General features: G+C 39.6%; 1 protein-coding gene across 1 annotated transcript in view; it reads left to right on the top strand.

Moving 5' to 3' along the window:
• adamts18 (ADAM metallopeptidase with thrombospondin type 1 motif, 18) overlaps positions 1–22,598 on the top strand; it is a 61,548-nt gene that overhangs the window by 4,162 nt on the left and 34,788 nt on the right. The window contains exons 4-12 of the mRNA XM_072381002.1: positions 13,550–13,829; positions 14,273–14,487; positions 16,245–16,328; positions 16,439–16,598; positions 17,713–17,818; positions 18,444–18,581; positions 18,673–18,826; positions 20,737–20,832; positions 22,331–22,479. Coding sequence (XP_072237103.1) covers positions 13,550–13,829; positions 14,273–14,487; positions 16,245–16,328; positions 16,439–16,598; positions 17,713–17,818; positions 18,444–18,581; positions 18,673–18,826; positions 20,737–20,832; positions 22,331–22,479 — 1,382 coding nt within the window. The remainder of the gene's footprint in view (positions 1–13,549; positions 13,830–14,272; positions 14,488–16,244; positions 16,329–16,438; positions 16,599–17,712; positions 17,819–18,443; positions 18,582–18,672; positions 18,827–20,736; positions 20,833–22,330; positions 22,480–22,598) is intronic.

Here is a 22,598-nt window from a genome sequence, read left to right as displayed (position 1 = left end):
CAGCTTCCGGACTAAACCAAGCCCAGACAGATGGAAGTGGGATATAGCCGTTTAAATGAAGACTAGGGCGATATGGTATTAAGAGCAGAGCTGGATGGATTGATGACAGATGAAGTAGGATTTTCTACTGTAAATCTCTGTTAATAGCACATGGTGTTATTTGGTAGTTTTAATCACCCTCTCCGTCCTTAGGGAACACCATGCTCATGTTTTTGGGTGAAAAAAAATGTCATTCTTGCTTTTGTGTGAGTGACGAAGAGATGTCACTTCAGATGTATTGCTCTCTTATTTGTTAGAGAAGTGCATCGGGGTGGTATGCGTCTTTTTTCTTCCTTTTTTTTGAGGGTCTCTCAGCTGAGGTCACTTCGCTGCTTGACCTCAATCCTTCCTGCTTGGATGTATGGGGGTTGGTGGGTGTCAACCCCACAGGTTCTAACTATGTAGTACAAGTTCAGAGCTGCTCACCACTCAAGTGATTGCAGAAGAGTGAAGTGATTTACAGCTCCCCTCTTTCCTCCCAGCCCCCTCCCTGGATAGTATTCTTCTCTCTGGGGTGACTAGGGCAGATCTGAGTCTTGCACTACCAGGCCTGTTCTAAGCTCCATGTGCAAAGCAGTCACATAATATGAATACTCAGAATGTAATCAGATATATCACATAATCATGTTCAGTTTGAAATAGATGTTAAACAAAAGGAGGAAATCCTGGTGCATAAGCAGCTTGAACCAAGTTTATGCCACTTATTTGACAAATAACTTAATAATAGTTATTGAAAATTTATATAATAGAACTGAATGGGTCCTCAAAAAAAATCCCCATTGCAACTTTTTTCATTTCCACTGTGTCTTGCCACATCCTCTTCTTGGATGCATCCGGCGTCAGGCTGGCTGTCTTAGGTTGCGGAGTAGCTGACCGCGATTTTACTGTGACCTTTCCAAAGCCCCTACAGGCCAGGTCAAAGACAGGTTGGGCTCACTGAAAACAGCACAGCAAACACGGCATCATCAAATGACTTTTGAAAGCACCATGGACAGCAATACTTACACACACAATGATCTGCCACAGAAAAAGTCAGAGGGGTCAGTCCACAGCGTTGGGATGACGAACAATCTTGGATTAATAACTCATTATCCCCATGCATGTATACTGGGAAAAGGTCATTGTTCCAATCAAATGGCCATTTTGTGTGATACACCAGAATAACTATTAGTGCAATTTATGGAGTAACTTTACTTTTGTAATTATATAAGCCTAAACATACAGAAATTTTACAGACAATGTTTATAAGGTATGGACAGAAAGGGAAGGAGATAAACAACAAACAGTTAATGTTCACTTTCTTTCTTAGTCTTTGCTAAATTTACTGATACGATAATCCACAAACCATATCCAATTTTCCTTTGCCGATCTGTTGTATGCACTTTTTTCATCTATAAAGTTTTCACTGTTTCAGTCTCTGTAGGCTTCAGATGCTGTAAATTCTAAGTAAACACAATAAACCAGATAATGATACGTGGTGAAATTCTGTTCTTGATTTGGTTTGAGATTGGATTCCTAGATGTTTCTTAGGTTATAATGACCCTTTGGTACATCTGTTTATAGCTTAAACGTGTGTTTCCACACTCGAATGTGAAGCAAAAACCGCTGGAGAAAGTCCCTTTACACACCTCCCCCAGCCCCTTTCAGGCATCTTAGATCAAACTTGCTGTCTGATGGGCGTCGTTGACACGGTGCCGCAACCAGCAGTGACAGTTGTAAATAGAGAACTCTGAGGGGGCTCCCTGTGGTGTGAAGAAAACGCTTGCTCTTTTCCCAGACCTTGTTGATTCTTGATGCACTTTGATGTCATAGATCCCATTCCAAAATTAACGTGCCTGAATAATGAATAGTTTGAGCTCAGTTTCTCATTGCAAACCTTTATCTCTCTCAGAGTTGTTGCTCGCATCAAAGCTCATGAGCTCCTGAATTTTTTATTTTAATTGATCGTCTTTAACCCCAGTTCCAAAAAGGTTGGAACACTGTGTGAAATGAAAATGTCAACCATGCAATGATTTGCAAATACAGACCACAACTTTAATCACAATAGAAAATGAAAATATATAAAATGTTGAATGTGAGACATTTGACTATTTCATGAAAAAAATTAGCTCATCTTGAATTTAATGGCGGCAACAAATCTCAAAAAGTCAGTTGTACCAATAAGAAACAGCTGGAGGAACATGTTGCAACTAATTAGGTTAATTTGCAACAGGCCAGATGCATGGCTGGGTATAAAAAGAGCATCTAAGAGAGATAGAGTCTCTCAGATGTAAAAATGGGTAGAGATTCAATTGCAAAAAAAACTCTAACTGTGGAACAATTTCAGATTAATGTTCCACAAAGTCAAATTGCGAAAACTCTGAATAATCTATTATTACACAATATATTATAACAACAAAAGATTACAATAATCTGGAGTCATCTCTGTGTGCAGGGACACAGCTGAAAATCAATATTGGATGCGTGATCTTCAGACCCTCAGAAGCACTGAAAACAAACATGAGTCTGTCAAGTGAATCAACTCGTGGTTTTATAGGAACACAGACGTTATTGTCTGTGAACGCAGTTCTCCGTGCCTTCCACAAATGCAGGTTAAAAGTCTATCATGCAATGAGGGAGCCATGTTTGAACATGGTCCAGAAACGTTTCCAGGGGATGCTACACAGTGGTAAACATGGCCCTGTCCACACTTTTCTGAGACATGTTGCTGCCATCGACTTCAAAATGAGCTCATATTTTTCACAAAATAATAAGATGTCTCGTTCTCAATTTCTAATGTTTTCTAGGTTCTAATGTGAATAAAATGTTGATTGGTCAGTTTTGCATTATATTTCAGAATTATCATTTAAAAGAAAAGTTCTGACAAAAAAACACGACAAAAGCATACCCCTAGCATAAAGACTCACTGGCTCTGTTTGAATATTTAACATTTGTAGATGTAGTATTCTTTTTTTCGACTTCTCGAAGAGACAACGGGAAATATATGTGAAAACTAATCTGTGGTGCTGTGAATGCAGACAACGTATGATGTGTCTGTTTGGCAGTGTGCACCAAATCTCTTGGGCCTTTGCAGTGTTAAAACATACTAGAGTGACTGATTTCCAAAGGGCTCTTGGGCCATTTGTACCTGTCCATTTTCTGAAAAGGCCAACAAATTGAAGCATCTCCTCACCATGATATGCTTCTCAAGCTTGGCCATAATTCAGCGAATGGGTGCTCTGGGCTTGGAGCTTGGCTCTGCAGGAGGAGAGTGGCCCGGAGCTTTTCCCTGGTGGTCTGGATCCTGACAGTGATGTAGTGCCCACTGTTATATGCCAGCAGGAGAGGGGGATCAGGCTCTCAGCATGGGTGTGGGATGTTGTGTGTATGAAAAGAAGAGAAAAACCAGACAGTGTTTCTGTGTGTGTGTGTGTGTGCTTTAACATCCCTTCTAGTCTGTACGGAGTCTTTCTCACACAAGATTAATGGCCAGTGTTGAAGTGTTCAAGTGGATGCTGTAGCTTTCACAAACAGAGCTCATGCATCAAATCTGACCTACTATTGTCACCACAGCACTCCATTGACTTGCGTTGTTGTAAAACGTAAAAGCAAGCAGTTTGATAGATTGTTAAAGTTTTAGATAGGTTTATTTAGTTTTTCTTCAGATTTTGTTGGCCTGGGCAATCAAAGTAGTTTTAAAGGGATTATGCCCTTTATGAATGACAACCTGGCCAAAATACCACAAAGATTAAGTACCACAATACCATTTTCAACCTGGTCTTTACAACTGAGTTCACTACAGCCAGCTTTATAGGGGTGTAGTGAGCCACCACTCAATTAATACCGTTTCATGCATAGTTGAGTCGAGCCACAGTTACACCTGAACAGTGCCGTTTAACTGGATCACCGTCCTTGTTCAAGTCCCACATTTCTGACTTGTTTAGCCATCTGACAAAAGAAACAGAAAAATATGAGAGCATCTTTATTGGGAATTCATTTATTAATATATGCTTTCACTTTACTTTTTACTTTTTTTACAAGAACAGGGAAAAAATATAGAACTTTGGAGCATGTGCAGAACGCCTTGGCCCATTTGAGTCCAGTTGAGTGTGTGGATGCCAGAGTGATTTGATCCCTGCTTTATCTGGGTGTATCTGTCCTTGTTTGAGAAGCTTGATTTTGCACAATTTCAGTCAGACAACATGTTTACATGCATTTCATGCACAAAGGATTATAGAGACCAACCAGACCAGCTGAAGTTACTTGGCCACTGTGTTTAAAAGTCCAAAGCCAGTCTGGTGTTTAGCCTGCTTAATTCAAAACAGAACAATAAAAAAAATTAAAAAACCCAAGCTGCAACATGCAACTGAAGTGGAATCTTCAGTGGAAGAGTTCCTTCTTTTTTTCTGCTGTTTGAATATAATGTTCCATGTTGCTTTGATAATGCTGGGCACATCTGTGAACGCTGCTCAGTGCTCCACATGCAGCTAAGTTTTTTTAACATGGTCATGTGTGTGAATATTTTCAGCTGGTGTTTATAGGCCCTCTTCAAAATTATGTGTTCCTTCGTACCAGGTACTAGTGGGAATATTAATCATAGCAACTATTGTTCACAAACACCAATTGTTGTTTAAAATTATGTTTATATTAGACTAGTGATATGAAGACATCACTTTGCTGGGAATACAAGACAAATACTTTACTCTGTTGTTTTTGTGAAGCTAAACTGTCTCCATCTGCAACATGCAGGCATTTATTCTTGTTCACACCTCTCCTGTATCCTATTCCTGAAAGCTCATCATCTTCATCATTGCCAACACAGAGCTGAATGTTACAGAGAAACAGGGAATTCAAATCCTACCCATAAAGGAAATATTTTGCCATTGGTATTCCGCCCCTTTTTCACACCTGTGCACACCTGCACAGAGAAAGCATGGCTGATGTATTTCTGTTCTCAGACAAATTTGACAAAGTGACTTCCAATTTCCGATAGACTTCCAAGGCTGAGTTTTATTGTATGATCAAGATTTAGTGCCTGATCACACAGGAAGGAAAAAGGTTTGTTGCTGTTTTGAATGAGAACTGTTCACACATGTGTGGATGGCTATGTTCAAACTGTGGCTATTTCCTGTTCTTCAAATGGTGGGTAAAAATGTTACGGTTGATTTTTTTCTTTACAACTATACATATAACATTTAGATCTACTTCATGCTGTGACTGGCTGATAGGATGGAGGTGAGAGAGGAACAGGGTGTTGCACTTCTCTTCCCATTTCCCTTTCACTTGTGATACACCTCATTGAAAGTCATTTCATGTGTGTAGTATTGTATTTTGCCCCTCTCTGTTTCAGCTAACTTTACCCAGACTTCCTATATTTAATACCCTATATTTATATAACCTATATTTAACAGTATTGTTATTGTTATCTCTAGTAATATATGCTTGCTTCCATGTAAAGAAAATAATCATCAAGTCAAGTTTGATTTAGCTTACCCTGATAAAACCTCACCGAAAGGCCAATGTAGGTTTATTTTAGGTTGTTTGTTTTTTAATCACAGGAAATATATGGTTATTACTTCTTTTTGTATTAAAGGGAGTGAATAAAACTGCTGTTGCATGAATCTCTGGCATCTATTCTTTTGCTATTTCTTTATCAGTTGGTGAGCTCAGCACCATAAAAAAGATATTTTCCATGATTAAAAGAAAACCCTTACGACAGGCAACCAAGGCAAGAACACTCTTTAGTTGATTAGCATATCATTATCAATGTTTTCCACGAAGAGAGGACGTCACAAAAGCAAAAACAGAGTAATCACCACAAGTTGTTAAGGTGTTCCACATTCAGAAGCCTCAAGAACAGAAAGGACAGATTAGACTTTGCCAAAAAACATTCTCCTATTTTACCTACTGGCAACCAAAGAGGTACAGAAGTGGAACATTCCACAACTGCCCAGTTAATCGATTTATTTCAACCTGATTAAGCTTCATTTCACTTGCTGAAGACAAAACTAAGAACAGAAAGACTTAAAACAATAAATAATGAAAGGTGCAATAAAGTCTGTGGGTTCTACAGTCCAGCCAGTGACTCCAAAAGGATTCTAAACAAACTGCTGGAAATTGTCGTGATCATTAAACCTTTTACATTTCAGTCCTTAAAAAGATGGTTATATATATATATATTAAAGAACTATAATTCCTCAAACTGCTGCGTTACAATCCAAACTGTTACAAACCTACACCAATTATCATGACCCACTGTGGTGGAATTGTTTTGTCTTTTTCCAAACGTTGTGACATCGACATCCCATCTCTGTCATCTCCACCCTTCCAGCCCCAGGATGTGTTACCATGGGACGCACCACTTCTGTTGGAAAATTGAAGAGCTACTGTCATACAGATTCAGGAGATTTATGTCTTGATTTGAGTTACATCTCATATGCACCACAGCAGTCCTGTGATGTCTTAAGTCAGTAAAAATAGCCAGAACTGCACTGTAACCCAGTTAGGGAGCAATTAACAGCACATTGAAAGAGGTCATTTCCATTTGGATGGACTGGTGTGGGAGTTGTCCTCCTGTTCCCTGCTGTGTCTACATGGAATAAAAAGTGGGACTGTGCCCAATGGCTCCAACTGACAAAAGACTCATCCAACATCATCAGTTTCTTTCTTTGTGTGTGCTGTCCTCTGCTGTGTTCCCTTAACATGCTTAGAGGGTGTCAGTAGGTTGTTCAAATATAATTAGTAGGGACAAACAAGGGCTGAAAGACCTCGGGCTCATTTTGATCTTAATGAGTTGTACATAATGAGGGTTATCTATGAATGCCATCTTTAATAGGGTGATTATAAATTGTCCAATTGTAATTCAGCAATCTTGCTATTTTGGTATGAATGCTCCACTGTGGTGGAGAAATAGAATCATTTGAAGTTACAAGTAGAGAAACTTTGTGTTTTGCCCTGTCATTGCAGCTTGGCTCTTGTCTCATTCTCATCCAAGATCCAAAATTAACATCTCTTCTTTGCTCAATTCTTACCCCATTTTAAAGACACATAATTGACATGAGCAAACTGTAATTACTCAGACTATGATTCCATTGAGTATGTTAGATCCCTGAAGGGCCTCCTTTGCTCCTGCATTACCCCCCCCTCTCCACCCCTTCACCACACACTGTGCTCATGTGGTCTCTGCTGAGCTGGAGTGCAGATGTGCTTTAGAGTTTGGTAATCACCAGCTTGGGGCTTCTCACCGCTCGGCCCCGGTCTTTAACAGCATGTAAGCACTTACTCATTTGCCTCGTAATATCATGGTAGGAAGCCTTGAAAGAGACTAGTTTATACAGAGACAAGCTAAAGCTGCTGTCTTCCCCTGACAGAAACTGGTGCAATGCCAAGGAGGCAGAGTTGTTTCGGAAGCTGGTATTGACTTTACTCAAAGAAACAGAAATTCTTCTTTTTTTCTCTCACGATTGGAGGTGGCCTGGTTCAACCTATTGAACAAGTGTGAGAGTCAAAGAAATGTGTGAGTCTGCATGGATGCATGGAGGAGGAAGCAAAGTGGTGTTTAGCATGTGAGTGTTCATCCCTTTAATCTAGCCAAGTCTTACAAGTGTTAATGCAGAGAGATAACTAAAGGTCTTTTCTATTGACATTACAGCTTTCCTACCTCTGCTCTTTGATGAGGGCGCCTGCAAGACTATACAGCTTATATATCATGTAATTATCGTATGGAGCAGCACCTGTGGAGATGTCTAGATGTGTAAATACAGTATAGATATTTACATATTGTGTTTCTCCTATTTTGTTGTATTACAACCTTTAATTAAAATGGGTCTGTTTGGGATTTTATAGACCTATACAAAATAGTACTTACAGGTGAAGTAGTGAATATAAGGAAAGTTTTTAAAACTTTTGTGACAAATAGAAAACTGAATAGTAGTATGTGCACATTTATTCAGTCCGTTTGCTAATAAGTTCTGAACTAGAATTAAATGTTAGCATTAATATTTAGAAGTCAAATAATTATTTACGTTTGGTCCATCTGTATGCAATCAGTGTCATGTACCTGTTGCAGTCCGACGAAGACAAAGGTCATAGGTAATCCTGGAGGGACTGCAAAGCTCCACCGCAGATATTGGACTGTCTGTCTATTAGTGCCATTTAAAGCTGTTCACTACACAAAGATGGCATGATTAAGAGTATGGAGACACGCAGACCTGGAAAAGAAGATACTCTGGTCAGATGAAAATAAATATGAGCTTTATGGCTATCAAGGAACTGAATTGATTCCAGTTGATTGTATGGAAAAATATACATGAAAATATGTATAAGACCCTGAAAATAAGGTTAAAGCAACTCTCAAGTTCTTCTTTTTGACCTGATTTAATGATCACTATACCCTAAAGACACCCACCCAGTTGGAATGAACTGAAACAGTTTAGCAGTTTTATAGAAACATAACCCAGAACTCTTGCAGCTGTAAAGTGTTGCAAAAGGGACCTCTACAAAGTATTTAAACCCCAAAAAACATTACAAGCCAATGTTACAAATACAACTGCTCCAAAAATCTATTGCGGATTGTAAAGCAAGTAAAAAGAAACAAAAATTGGAAAAATGCCAAACATGTAGGTTACTTTTGTATGAGGATTTTCCATTTGCTGCCTTTGCATGCATGGGATTTCTGTAGTCCCCCCCCCCACAGTCCGAAGAAATACGCGTTAGGTTAAGTGGCGATTGATTGTATTTATGGCTGTGAGTGTCTCTCTGTCTGTGTTAGTGCTGTGATGAGCTGGCAACATGTCCAGGGTGTGCCCCACATCTCACTTTATGACAGTTGGGATATGTTACAATCCTTGGGGACCCTGAGCAGGATATACTTATTATAGAAAATTGATGGATGGATGAATAGATGGATGGATATGAAACATTGTTGTCGAACAGTTATGCATTTTAGATTATAACAAATAGTTGACTTTTGCCTTCATGAGAACTTGCACACTCTTGGCATTCTGCCAAACCAGCTTCATAATTGCCTGGAATGCTTTTCCAGCAGTGTTGAAGAAGTTCCCAGATATGTTAAACCCTTGTTGGCTGATTTTCTTTCACTCTGCAGTCCAACACTTCCTAAACTATCTCAGTTGGGTTAAGGTCAGGTGAATGTGGAGCCCAAGTCATCTGATGCACTCACCTCTTCATTCTTATATAGACAGGGGAAGTGTTTTGGGTCGTTGTTCTGATGAAAAACAAATGATGTTCCCTCTAAGCTCAAGTCAAAGAGGAGGTCACATTACTGCAGAATTTCATGGTAGTGATGCTAGTTAAGTGTGCCCTCAATTTTGACAAAATTGCCAGTAGTGTCATCGTTTATACTGTTAGTGTCCCAGTATCCATGCATGGGAAGGGAATCAATTTATTAAATTAAGTATGTCCAATGCCACTATGATGTGGACTGTGTGAGGAAACATACAAGACATTCTGCTGCTTCTAACTGTCTGCAGGAGATCATTGTACATGTAGGTTTAGCTGAATTCACTGCAGCCCATTAAGACTACATTACTTTTCTGCTTTTCAGTCACAGTTTCTAATGTTTTTAGCAGTCAACATACAAAATAAACAGAAAAATAGGTCAATGAGATCAGCTTTTTTGGGGGGGAATTTTGCTTTATTAATATACACAGGTCCAATTGAGTAGTCATGTAGGAGTGATTTAGATCCAAACTTCATTGTCTGGGTGTGTAAGTCTTGCTATCAGAGCCTTAAAGTCACATGACAGCACTTATGAGCTATGAACAGTGAAATGTGTAAACCATAACTGTAGATTTTGTAACTGCCAAAGTATGTATTTTGAAATATGTACACCTAACCATGTGTATCAATTTTAAGCCTAGCAATGCACTTTATAGGTGCCACCCCAAGCAGTTGTAGGTGAGATGATTAAGATTGAAATCAGCATGTTGTTTTGGTAGCTATTGGAGGTGAAGCTAATCTGCTTAATTAACTTAACTACTTAATATATGATACTATTTTATGTGCATAGACAACATATAAATGTGGGTCAGCTTGTCAAGTGATCCTTGAAAGAAGAGGGAAAAAACAAAGTTCTGGTACACAAATCTGCTTTTAGTTTTGGAACTTGTGTTTCTAATGGAGCATGTGAAAATGTATTGAAATGCAACCATGTGGGAACCGTAGAGGTAAGACTCAATATTTGGTGAAGCTGTTAACAGGTCATAGACTGCTGGATGCTGATGCTGGAGTTCAAAGACGATTGCTCCAAACAAACATAAATCTAAAGTTGCAAGGCAGGACAGGAAACAGAGCTGGTAACAAACTGGTTGCAAAGATGGAGGTCTGATAAAGACCCCCGGCAGCTGAAAACCTATCAAACAAACAGGTTACATTTGTATAACATACAAAGCAAATTGCTTTCCCAAAAACCAAAAGACAAAATCCTAAATAGAGGAGAGAAGCAAAGAACATAACAAAACCGCAGACTATGGCATAGATGTGAAATGTGACCACAGCTACACACTGTTTGTTTATGGTGTCAGGCTGGAGACCATATGTTTTAACTGTAACAATTTTTGTACTGTGTAGATGTTAGTCTAAATAATCTAAATGTAGTGGAAAAAAAGGTGGAATACGTTTCTCTGAGATGTGGTAAAGTAGAATTACTGCTAATTCAAATAGTTTTCTTTGTAAGTTTTGCCTATAGATTCTCACTGTCTAGCCTCCTGGAGGTGTCGTGGGCCCAACTAGATGAAACACGATGAAAGGAGGTTCCCACCTGATGACCCCAATGACATGTTGGTCAGCACTGCTCACTGGTCTATAAAGGGATTATAGGGATTATTCACTGAGTCTGGTCCATTTTCTTTTGTTTCTTGTGTTTACTTTGAACTCACTCATCTGTAGATAAACTTTACACAGAGGGTGTATAGTTGACATGCTTATTTAATTGTGCTTATTTACATTTGTGCTCATGTAGCTCACTCACCACTGTACGCACGCAACATAAAGAGTCTACCGTGAAGCCATGCTGTAGTATTCACCAAGCATATAGTACATGCTGATAAAAGAAGATTTGATTGATACACTCACAACCACACACACACACACACACACACAGAGCACCATTACTGCTGTTGCTGCAGATGAAATTCATTTCCTGTCATTATCATCACAGACACTTCCATCAGCTAACTGCTGGGAAAGAAAGTGGAGAGCTGGCAGATGTGGTGGTGCTGCAGAGACTTTAGAGATGTGAGTTAATGAAGTAGAGAACAAGTCACTATGATTAATGATGGGAAATCTAATGCAATATATATATATATATATATATATATATATATATATATATATATATATATATATATATATAAAATGGCAAGGCAAGTTTATTTGTAGAGCACAATTTGTACACAAGGCAATTCAGAGTGCTTATATATACATATATATATACGTATACATGTATACATGCTCACTATAATCTCATACTTAGTTAAAAAATAGTAATAATTCCTCTTAATCTCTTAATAAAGGGTCAAGTGAGGAAAATAAATGATGAAATGATCCCTCCTTGTTATGGGTTGACTGCACAGACACACACCTGTTTGACAGAAGGAGCTGTCAAAAGACAAACGTGTTGCATCTTTAAAGGTTGGCTATCTGATGAGGTGTATGTTTATACAGGTCAGGGCTGTGGTGAATGTTAGACAGATGAAAGGACGGGCAAACAAGGAGCAACAGCAGGGTTTGTTGATGGGAGACACCTCCTTTGACCTTCACTAGTTCTCTTTTAGATTCCAATCTGCTTTAGGAAGCAGTAGTCACTTTTTGCCGAGGGCATCTTCTCTTTTTTTCTCCAGATCTTTGAGTTTATATATTTTATTCATAGCTGAGGGGGATTTTTCTTCCACCGCCAAGCTTCAGGAGCAGGTAGTTTTAAAGTAAAGGATTTGAAGGTTTTTTTCTTTTCTTTTGTTTTTTGGGTAGGTTTTGAAATGTTAGGGGTTAAACTGTTGACACTACAGAAATACTTGCACACTTATGGATCATGAGGACTTTACAAGTCATCAAAATAATGGATTTTGACAGTTAACTTTCTAAAAAACTTTACATTTCGCCATGGAGGACTGATGGAGGAAACAGATGATATATGGACACATGAAGGATGTGCAGCTGGATTAGATGGATGCTTGTATGGATGGATGAATGGATGGATGGTTCTGATGATGGCAGTCTGCCATATATCCAGCCACTGTTTTGACAACAAGAGCCTCGCCATGGCTTTCCTTTTGTCCATCCTCTGTTTATTTTGCCACCTGCTAGTCTGGGGGAATGGGGTCAGTTAAACTAGAGCAGGGTGCTGTCACACACGCATTCAAACACACATGTATACACTGCCAGTGAAGAAGATGACACATGCTTTCACAGAAATAGGTCAGAGGTCACTGGGTCAGTGGGTGTATGTGTATGTGTTTTTATTAAATCCAGGGAATGGGTGTCTTTTGATTGAACAGCTATGTGTACATTTGCTGAGTCGCAGAATGAATTAGATAGAACTCCGTGGTCAGACGGAATGTTTAAGGTTCAGCAGCTCAGTCTCTCAGTTCAGAGGGCAGTTCGAAACACTTGACTGAAAAAACACTTGACCAAAACAGTGGCAAAACAGTTGCATAAAAATGTCTGTCTTCTTAAATTTTGAGTTCATCTGTAGAACTGAAGTCAAATTAGATGTTAACATTCCTTGCAAAATGTAGCTTTGCCCCGATGTTTGCCATGTGTTCCAGTAAAGATGACAGTAACTGTTTCCCATAAAATGGAGCTAATGTCTGAAAACACTTGCTGAAGTCACGGCATGATGTCATGTACTACTTAGTATATTAGCAAAGGTTTGTCTTAAAAGTTGTGAGTCACAGAGTGATTGAAAAGCTCCGGAAACTGGTTAAGTCTGGTGACAAATCTACTAAGTTGGCCGTGAAAGTGACAGTACATGAAACAATACAAGAAACGTTAGTTGGCTGTTTGAGACTGGTAGTTAGGTGACGTCGGGCTGATTGTACCGTCCTTGGACAAAGCCTGACAATGCAGATTGGACAGCTTTCTGCAGTCAAATCCATTATAGAGCTGACTTCAGTGTGTAATGCATGTCTCGGCATTTTTACACTTCATCAACATGTATGATACGAACATTTCCTTTGAAAATGTGCACGTGTGTATATATATATATATATATATATATACACATAGGGACATACAGGGCGTGTCAACACCTCAGGCAGATCTGGTCCAGGATGTTCTAGGAACAGGGTGCAGTGAGAACAAACCTGTCATGACTGAATACACTCGTGAGGGTAGCTTTGAAACACATTTAAAAAAAATATATATAAGCGCTTTGATTTTTTCCAGTATATTTGGCAGCAACAGTAACAAAATTGTCTAATTTTTTTAGCAAGAGTTTATGTAGAATTATATGAGCAATCTGGTTTTTAATCATTCACCATGATTTGCATGTGTGTTTGTGTTTGTTTCCCAGTCAGGTTTGATCCGTGTGTCACAGGAGGAATATTTGATAGCTCCGCTTCCCCAACATCTCGCTGAGCAGCACAACTACAGTGCCCCAGATGGTCATCAACCACATGTAATTTACAAGCGTTCCGCGGAGCACATTGTTCACAGAAGCCCCAGAAGCCCATCCGGTGCAGATTCCTCCACATCTGACAATCCATACCTTCACTTTCATCGTCAGCAGGAGCATCCTGACTTCCAACAAGGGAAGCAGCAAAATCGACACTTCTGCGGCCGCCGCAAGCAATGTATGTAAGGGAACCTTTTATTCCTTATACCCTAATCCATCTGATCTTTTTTTGTGATGCTAATGCATTAAGTTTAGTATAGTGCTGTATACATCAATGAAACAAGTGCAGTTTTGGAGTAGGGATATTTTTGCAAGGAGCTATAGGTTCTGGCCACACTGTCGTCCTTCACAGGTAAAGTGTATACAGTACATGGATGGATGAATTTGAATCAATCATATGTCTGGCCATTGTGGCCATTGTAACAGCCTGATGCTACTTATTTATCAGGCTAGTTAGGCTTTAGTGGAGAGAGGAATCAGCATGGGATATCAGTTTCCTGTCATTTCAATAACAGAGTGTGTACTGTGATCACCTCTCTGTATCATCTCTGTTTCATACTCTCTTCCTCTCACTCTGTGTCTCCTCCCTTCCTGTTTGCCCTTCCCTTTTTGTCTTCCTAGACACTCCCAAGCCTCCCACAGAGGACAGGTTTATCATGCCTGATGAGTTTGTGTTGCCTGAGGTGGAGGAGCCAGGGAGGACAAAAAGATCACCCATCAACTCTAACAGAGTGGGAGGCCTGAATGTGGAGACCCTGGTGGTGGCAGACAGGAAGATGCTGGAGAAGCACGGCAGGGAGAATGTCACCACTTACGTCCTCACTGTCATGAATATGGTGAGGGTGGGAAAGACAAGGGAGGGAGAGGAAAGGAAAGGCGATGGATGATTAGAAAATAGATGGGAAGTCTGTTTTTTTTTATTATAGTATAGTCTATTATAGTATACTGTCAATATGCCACTCTGACCTGCAAGGCAAGGGACACATACTGTAGCTAAGCCGCTTGCCAACTTAGTGCTAACCAATTTAGCCAATGCTAAATGCTGGGTCTGGATGCTAGAACTGGATAGTGTAGCCACCTTTCGTGTGGGAGACCTGGGTTCAAACCCTCTGCATGAAAGGTAGTACCTCCAGTAGGGGTCCTTAGGCAAGACCCCTTACCCTTCATGCCTACCTGTAAGTCGCTTTGGATAAAAGCGACTGCTAAATGCATAAACATAAAACTTTTAAGCAAAGATATTTATTTATTTTTCTTTTGAATTTTTTCATTTTGCTTTTTTTCCTTGCCTAAACTTTACAGTGTTTCTAAGCTCTTCTAAAAGTGTTACAGTAGAAATTGGAAAGTAATTTACAATATAGGGACTTTTAATGGCCTATTGTAGCTTTAGAGAGAAGTAATAGCATTTCCATTTTCTTGCTAGTGAAAAGGTGAATTTTGAACTTTGGAATTCAGTCTGGAGTGAGATGTGTGTTGGCGTTTATTTATTTATGATTTAAAAAATGTTGAATGTTGAACAGTTTTCCTGAATGCATGGACAATATGTGATGCACAGTTCACATTTCTGTGTACCTCTGACTGTCCTAAAGCCTTTGATTTGGGATGGTTTCCACTTGAAGAATGGCTCTAAATCTTTAGAGGTGACTGTGTCCCCTCATCATTCCTTGGCAAAGCTGTGTTATATTTTATATTATCCCCACTAAGAAAAATAATCACTCTCATGGATTCCTATTTATGTTTTAAAGTGGGGGAGTAAATCTGGAAACATACAAAATTTCCAAGGAATCTGAGAATATTCCTCTGGAAAAAAAAACAATGAATAAAACCAAGAATGTTTTAAGAACGGTACATAATTGGGCTAATCGAAAGAGGAAATCATTATGAGTAAAAAACTTAATGTAATGTAACTTTTAAACATTTAAAAGGAGCAGGTTCATTTTGAGCAGCACATATGGAAGTAAATTACAATATAACGGCTTTGTGCACATTTCCCATTTTTTGCCCTGATTGGCTGGAAAAACTTGAGGTTGTTTTTAAGTGCTCTTCTCCTATGCTGCTTGTCCTGTCAGTATTACGCTTTCAGTCTTTTTTAATTACGTTGCAATGTTTGCTGTTCACTTGTTTTTTACTGCACAAGAAATCAGATGTCTGGTGTTTAAGTACAATAAAAGTTGATTACTTGAGTGTGGTGTTCAATTCATGAACAGGCAGCCCTGATTAATCAACAATAAGCAATTAGCTTAAGTAGTTTTGAAAAAATAAGTAACCTCTGTATCATATTGCATTGAATCCCAATTTGTTAAAACTAAATAAAGGTGAAAGGGTTGATTAGCAGACTTTCGGCAGGCCGTATCTGCTGTACGAGTTTTCAGCTGTGCTTTGCTTTTCTTCACTTTTTGCATCGTGTATAGTACTCAAGGCAAGTTTGCAAAGCACCAAAACTCAAGGCTGAGTATTATTTTATATGTCTACTCAGAGATGGAGAGCAATGGATAAACCTGAACGTTCATTTGACTGGAGTTGGGAGTACCTGAGAGTTAAAAGAAAGAAAGAACTTGGGTGTTACTAAAAAAGACCCTTTTCAACTCTTTTGTAGGTTTCCAGTCTTTTCAAAGATGGAACCATCGGAACAGACATCAATATTGTGGTGGTTAGCTTGTTGCTCCTGGAACAGGACCCAGTGAGTGGCTTCAGACACATTCTGCATGACTTAACTAGGTTCCTTTTATATTTACTGGGCACTAATTAACTCTGCTACCCTTCAACTCTATTTGTCTCTTTTCTTTCCAGTTGGGTTTGACTTTAAGTCACCATGCTGACCAGTCTCTCAATAGTTTCTGTCAGTGGCAGTCAGGCCTGGTGGGGAAAGGAGGTAAGCGGCACGACCATGCTGTTCTCCTCACCGGACTTGACATTTGTTCCTGGAAGAACGAGCCCTGTGACACCCTGGGTAAGACAGTTTTTCAGCTCACCACAACCTGCGAGACAAGTAAGGAGCAGTTGTAGATATTTTGGAACATGGTGACAAAGATGTGGGATCTGTCTGCAGCTGTGACAACACTGAACCTCTCAGGATCCTAAACTGCTGTCATTTTGAGCGTGTGAATGGGTATGAGGGTGGTTGTGTAAGTGTATAAACTATAACGTGGAGGCTTAACACGTGCCACCAAAAATGAGTGGAGAGAAAAAAGTGGGGAACAGGCAAGTTTTTGTCACTGTGACCAAATACTACACTTTCTTGGAGTATTTAATGACTGCTATATGCTCCAAGCATGGTGTTATTTTTGTAGTATTTTGCCTTTCATGGATATTAACAGTGTGGGTACAAACACGAAACATTCGGCAACAAAAGTCTTGAAGGCAAACGGGGAAACGAAAAAAAGTATCTTATCATGGCTATATGTTAAACATTCGTTTGAATGAAAGAAGAGGTGAAAACATCAAAGTCAACAGATTTGCCTTAACTAAAACAAAGAAAACAAAACTAAGCCAGTGCGGTTAAAGTTTAGCCTCTTGCACTAGAAGTCTGAGTCACATTCGACAACTGCATACTGAGGTTTTTCTGCAAAAGCTCTTATGTTTTAGGGTCCTTTGGGAGAAACTGCTGCCAGAGAAAGAGAAAAAAACAGGAACTGCTTTTGAATACTCTTACTAGCTTGTCAGTTATACTAAATCCCACATCTAGGATTAGTTATCTTATTCCTAAATTTGTCAGGTCCACATCTGTCCAGGATGTTCCCCGCCTCTCCTTCAGAGGCAGCTTGGATAAGCTCCAGCCCCCCGTGACCCAGATCAAGCTGCAGCTAGTATATAAAGTGGATGAATGGGTGTAAGGTTGACCATCAGCAATTATCTTGGCGTATCAGCAACAGTCTGTCAATCTTACTGTGATTTGTTCGGGGCTTGTAAGGCTGCACCTGGCAGTTTGCTTAAAATTCCCCCTCTTGCACGCATATACATTAGTATCCTGCGACAGACTTTTGCTGCCTACCCAATCTGTCTTATTGGAATGCGTTGAAAACAACAGAGTTTTACTTGTCTTCCTTTTTGTTTAATCTTTGCAGGTTTCGCTCCCATCAGTGGCATGTGCAGTAAGTACAGAAGCTGTACCATCAATGAGGATACAGGACTGGGCTTGGCTTTCACGATCGCTCACGAGTCTGGACACAAGTATGTTTAACTGACACAATTTCTGGACGTCTTGTGACTTTCTGTATTCCACATTTAAAACGCTGTTTTTACAGTCAAATTCAGATACCAGCTTTGACAGAAATTGTATCATCACACTTAAAATAAGTCTGTATTGTCACTGTAGAGTGATGCTTTTTAATTAGATATACACTATGAATGGATGGGATGCATCAATGTTAAATGACAAATATGATTTAAAGAGATGAATATAGTCTGAAAAATGAGCAGTATGTTAGAGCACGTCTTCCTCCCCTCTATGATACATCATAAAAGAATAATGGGAACTGTTTCTTTTTCTATATTTCCAGAACGATTGGACGTTTGACACTTGTAGAGGTGTTTTTTCTTACTTCATCCATCTGATGATATGTCAGAATATCTCAGTATCGTGAAGTTGTTCATTACTTGCAAATCAACAAAGAAGTAATTGCTCAACACATTACTTGAAGAATATATATATTGATGAACACAGGAACGCAGAAACTCTTGTGCAACTAAATTATGTTTCCTATCCCAAGAGATAGATACTTTTCTCACAAAGAGCATGCATTACATGCTAGTTGGGATCGTGGTATGTTGAATTTCTGTTTCTGATTTTTCACAGTTTTGGAATGATCCATGATGGGGAAGGGAACCCTTGTCGCAAGACAGAGGGCAACATTATGTCCCCCACTCTGGCTGGCAACAACGGGGTCTTCTCCTGGTCCACCTGCAGTCGGCAGTACCTCAGTCGTTTCCTTGGGTAGTCTTTACATTCATACACTGTTAATTTAGCGACACGGTTGTTGTTGCTCTCCTCCTGACTGAAACTGTTGGTCTGCTTTGTTCACCAGAACAGCCCAGGCATCCTGTCTTGGGGACGAGCCCAAGCAGATTGGTCAGTACAAGTATCCTGAGCAGCTCCCCGGGCAGCTCTATGACGCTGACACACAATGCAAGTGGCAGTTTGGCTCCAAAGCTAAACTGTGCAGCCTTGATTTTGTCAAGGTAGTATAGTCACTGAATGTATTTTTGTTTGACTTTTGATTTATCACCGCTTATTTTTTTTAATTTTGCCATTGATTAACCAGGAAGGTTATGGTGAGTTTTACCAAGTTTCCCCGATATACACTGTTTGCATGCTGTCTTATGAAGCTCGTTATCCAGGTTAGGTATGGTAAAATTATATATTACCCTTTGGCAATTTACCTAGCATCTATATAGCCTTGCATTGCCTCACAAATACTCATCTGTGAATTCCTCTGGAAACTTTCAGTCCTTTTCCAAGGGATATTGATATAGGACTCAGACGAAAATGTTTCTGGATGAAATCTGACAAATCTACAAACAATTAGATTAGTAAAACATGCAGTTTCAGGGGTTGACTGAAGCACTTATGTACAATAGTTGTCTTACCTGTAGTACTTTAAAGAAGCATGGAGAAGTTCTGATAGGTGAGCTAAAAGCTAATCAGAAAAGACCTACAAATGAGCAAATTTAACCATCTAAAAACTCTTAGCAGTTTGAGCGAATGCTACAAATAGTTATATTTCCATTGTGTCACCTTGCATCAGACGATTGTTTACTACACTTTGTGTCATTGCTCGCAAGTGGCTGCCTAATGGATCCTGCTACTGAATAGCTATCAATCAAAAATTCTGCTGGTTTAATCCAAAGATACTGACTATGGGACAGTAAAAGGAGTGAAAGAGACCAAAAAAAGCAAGAACAGTTATTATCTATTAGAGCTTTGTAAAAGTAATGGCCTGCAGCAAACTGTCTGACACAATTTAAGGAGTATGTCAGGAGTAAACACATAAATCATTAAATGCTAAATATATGTCACATTAATCTAGCCCTGTGTCTGAGCTATAGATTAGATCTTAATCTGTTGAAGCAAAGCAGTCCTGGTTTTACATTCATGCATCCCTTTGCCTACCTTGAGATTCACTGGAGCCTTTAATAATGAGGAGCGGTGCTAGTTCATATACTTGCTGGAATTGTCTGCTTTACAGCACTAATGATCCAGTGCTAAACTGGCTCTTTATTAATTAACATGATCACTGCACAGCAGCCTTACCCACCCCCACATTTAATCCTCAATTAAATTCCTTTCTATGATTTGAATGAGTACCCCATACAACTCCACCCAGAGTCATTGTAGTCTTAATGTAAGCTTTTATGCTCTGTGCATTCAGAGATGTCAATTCACATGTAAATGTTGTTTAAGATACTACAAGCTCTCCTTTTGCAGGGCTGGTGGGAAACTGACTATGTCAAAGCGTATATTGAGGGATTTTCCTCACATGACATTGTCTTGGCTATTCAACATTTCCCCATATGCCTCCTATGTTCCCTAACAGAAGATCAAATAGTAGATCTGCATATCTTAGGCATGTGTACAAGACAGTGGGTGGTAAATGAACCTACATGATGATTCACAGTGGATTTGGGGCCAGTCTTTCACATGTTTTCACCATTTGTTCTTGACCCTGAGGCCTCCTGTGCCGTTTTTCGGTATGCTGGGATTACTGTCCCCACCTGCTTGAGATGTGAGAGGTAGATTTTGATAAGGACAGGGAATCAAAACATCCACGTTTCCTCTCTCATTGCCATTTTCAGTTGGGTGACCCCAGGTCTTCCACTGGGCTTGCTTGTGTGCTCTGTCTCGATTTTGTTGTGTCAGATGACACGTACAATTATAGCCTCTGTCATTAAAAATCTATTTAGAATAGATTTGACACAGACTCTTTGTGGTGAAGCCTTTTGGTTGAAGGGGCTTGATGGTGGTCCTTCACCCGCTGTCAGGCCAGGAGGAGGAAAAAGGGGAAGAATCAGAGGTTCCAAAACTGATGATGGCTTAAAACCCATATTTTTTATGAATGTCTCATTCTGTTTGTGGGTATTTTATTTGGCAGGACATCTGCAAGTCGCTGTGGTGTCACCGCACAGGGCACCGGTGCGAGACCAAGTTTATGCCTGCTGCAGAGGGCACCAGCTGTGGTCCTGACATGGTGAGGAAAGGTTCCAGATCATCAGATTTCTGTATATCGTCTACCTGACAATTTTATTCACTGACCTAATTAGACAGTATGCATGTAGCGATAAGTGGACACATTTGGGCCACACCTTTATATACAATAAACATTTTTTTCTGAAATACAGTCAAAACTTAAATCTATTGTTAATTCATTTGAAATTTTATTCAAAAGACACAAGTACAGGGATAATGATTTTCTGTGTGTTTACTGACCAACTTCAGTTTGTTTAGAAAAACAAGTTTCAAAATTGATTGTTGCAGTTTTGCAAATGAACTCCGAGTTCAGACTGCTCAACAATCTGTGGTTGTTGTGTGATTCTGCTCCTCATGATGCATCAAACATTTTCAACTGGAGACAGATCTGGACTGCAGGCATGCCAGTCAAGAACACACAACCTTTGTCCATGAAGTCATGCTGCTCTAACAGAATTAAACAGAATTTGGTCTGACATTCACCTGCTAAATGATCCCAGATGCCATGGGGAAATACATCAACTTGATGGTAACATATGTCACTCCAAAATTCCAACAATTGCTTCTGCATTGTTACTATCGCCACACAGACGCTGACTTTTGTACCTTTCTCTTGGAGTTTTTTTTGTCTTTGGCATGTTGAACCAGTCATCTGTTTTTCCTAAAATCACTGCATATGTGGACTCAGGTTTCCATTCTTGGCCTTTACGTTCTGAGATTTCCCCAGACTCTTCTGACTATTACACACTGTAGATGTTGAAAGTCTAAAGTTCTCTGCAATCTTGACGTGACAGATTTTTTTTTTTTTGTGAGTTATTGATGAATCTATGATGGAATATGGCACAAAGTAGTGAGCCACCACCCATCCTAATGTGGAAAGTCCGAGACTTTAGAGGATTCTCCTTTTATAACCAGTCCTGACACCCTCACTTGTTTCTTGTACGTTTCAATTTTGAGGATCCTGCTTGCTTCATGTTTCTAATTTATTTAAAATGTTCTAAAAGCAATAAAGTTTGCCAGTAAAGACACTGAAAATCATGTTCTTGGATTTGTGTCTTTTAGACAACTCTAAAGTTTTGAATGCATTTTAGATTTTTTTATTTGTATTGTTATTTGAATAGTTACATTGAGTGTGTGCAGTTCACAAATGCATTTACACCTGCAAAAGCATTTTGGGCACTGTAAATGCTCTAAGCTGCACTTCATCTTCTCTTATGCACTGAAACTAGATATTTGACAGAGAGAGAGGTGGTGATATGTGTTAGTGCAGGTTTTGGCTTGGATCAGCTGGGGTCTGGTACACACAATGGATGTGTATGCGCGTGTGTTTGTGTGCGTGAATGTTTTGGCTGCAGCTGGAGAGCCTGGTTGTCCAGGTGTGGTGCTGGGCATTTGTCCAAAACAAGAAACTCAGGCAAGACACCCGAGCACCAATAAGGAAGCTATTTCTGTCCTCTTCTCCTGTTTCATTTCCTTTTTTTTTTTTTTTTTTCCTCCAGTGGTGTCGGAGGGGTCAGTGTGTTAAATATGGGGAGCACGGCCCTAGGGCTATCCACGGCCAGTGGTCAGCCTGGTCCCAGTGGTCAGACTGCTCCCGAACCTGTGGAGGAGGGGTCATGCACAGGGAGCGCTCCTGCACCAGCCCAAGGTATACACACACTTGCACACACTTGTATAGTCATGATATGATTCATCACCTTCATGCTAATACTTTAGATCAGAATAAGATGCCAAACAGCTGACAAAGTGATTCATGTTGTCACGCAG

Source organism: Leuresthes tenuis, unplaced genomic scaffold, assembly GCF_036924035.1.
Source record: "Leuresthes tenuis unplaced genomic scaffold, fLeuTen1.0.hap1 SCAF_2, whole genome shotgun sequence".
NCBI classification, from domain to species: Eukaryota; Metazoa; Chordata; class Actinopteri; order Atheriniformes; family Atherinopsidae; genus Leuresthes; species Leuresthes tenuis.
This window is presented reverse-complemented; position numbering and strand designations above follow the sequence as displayed.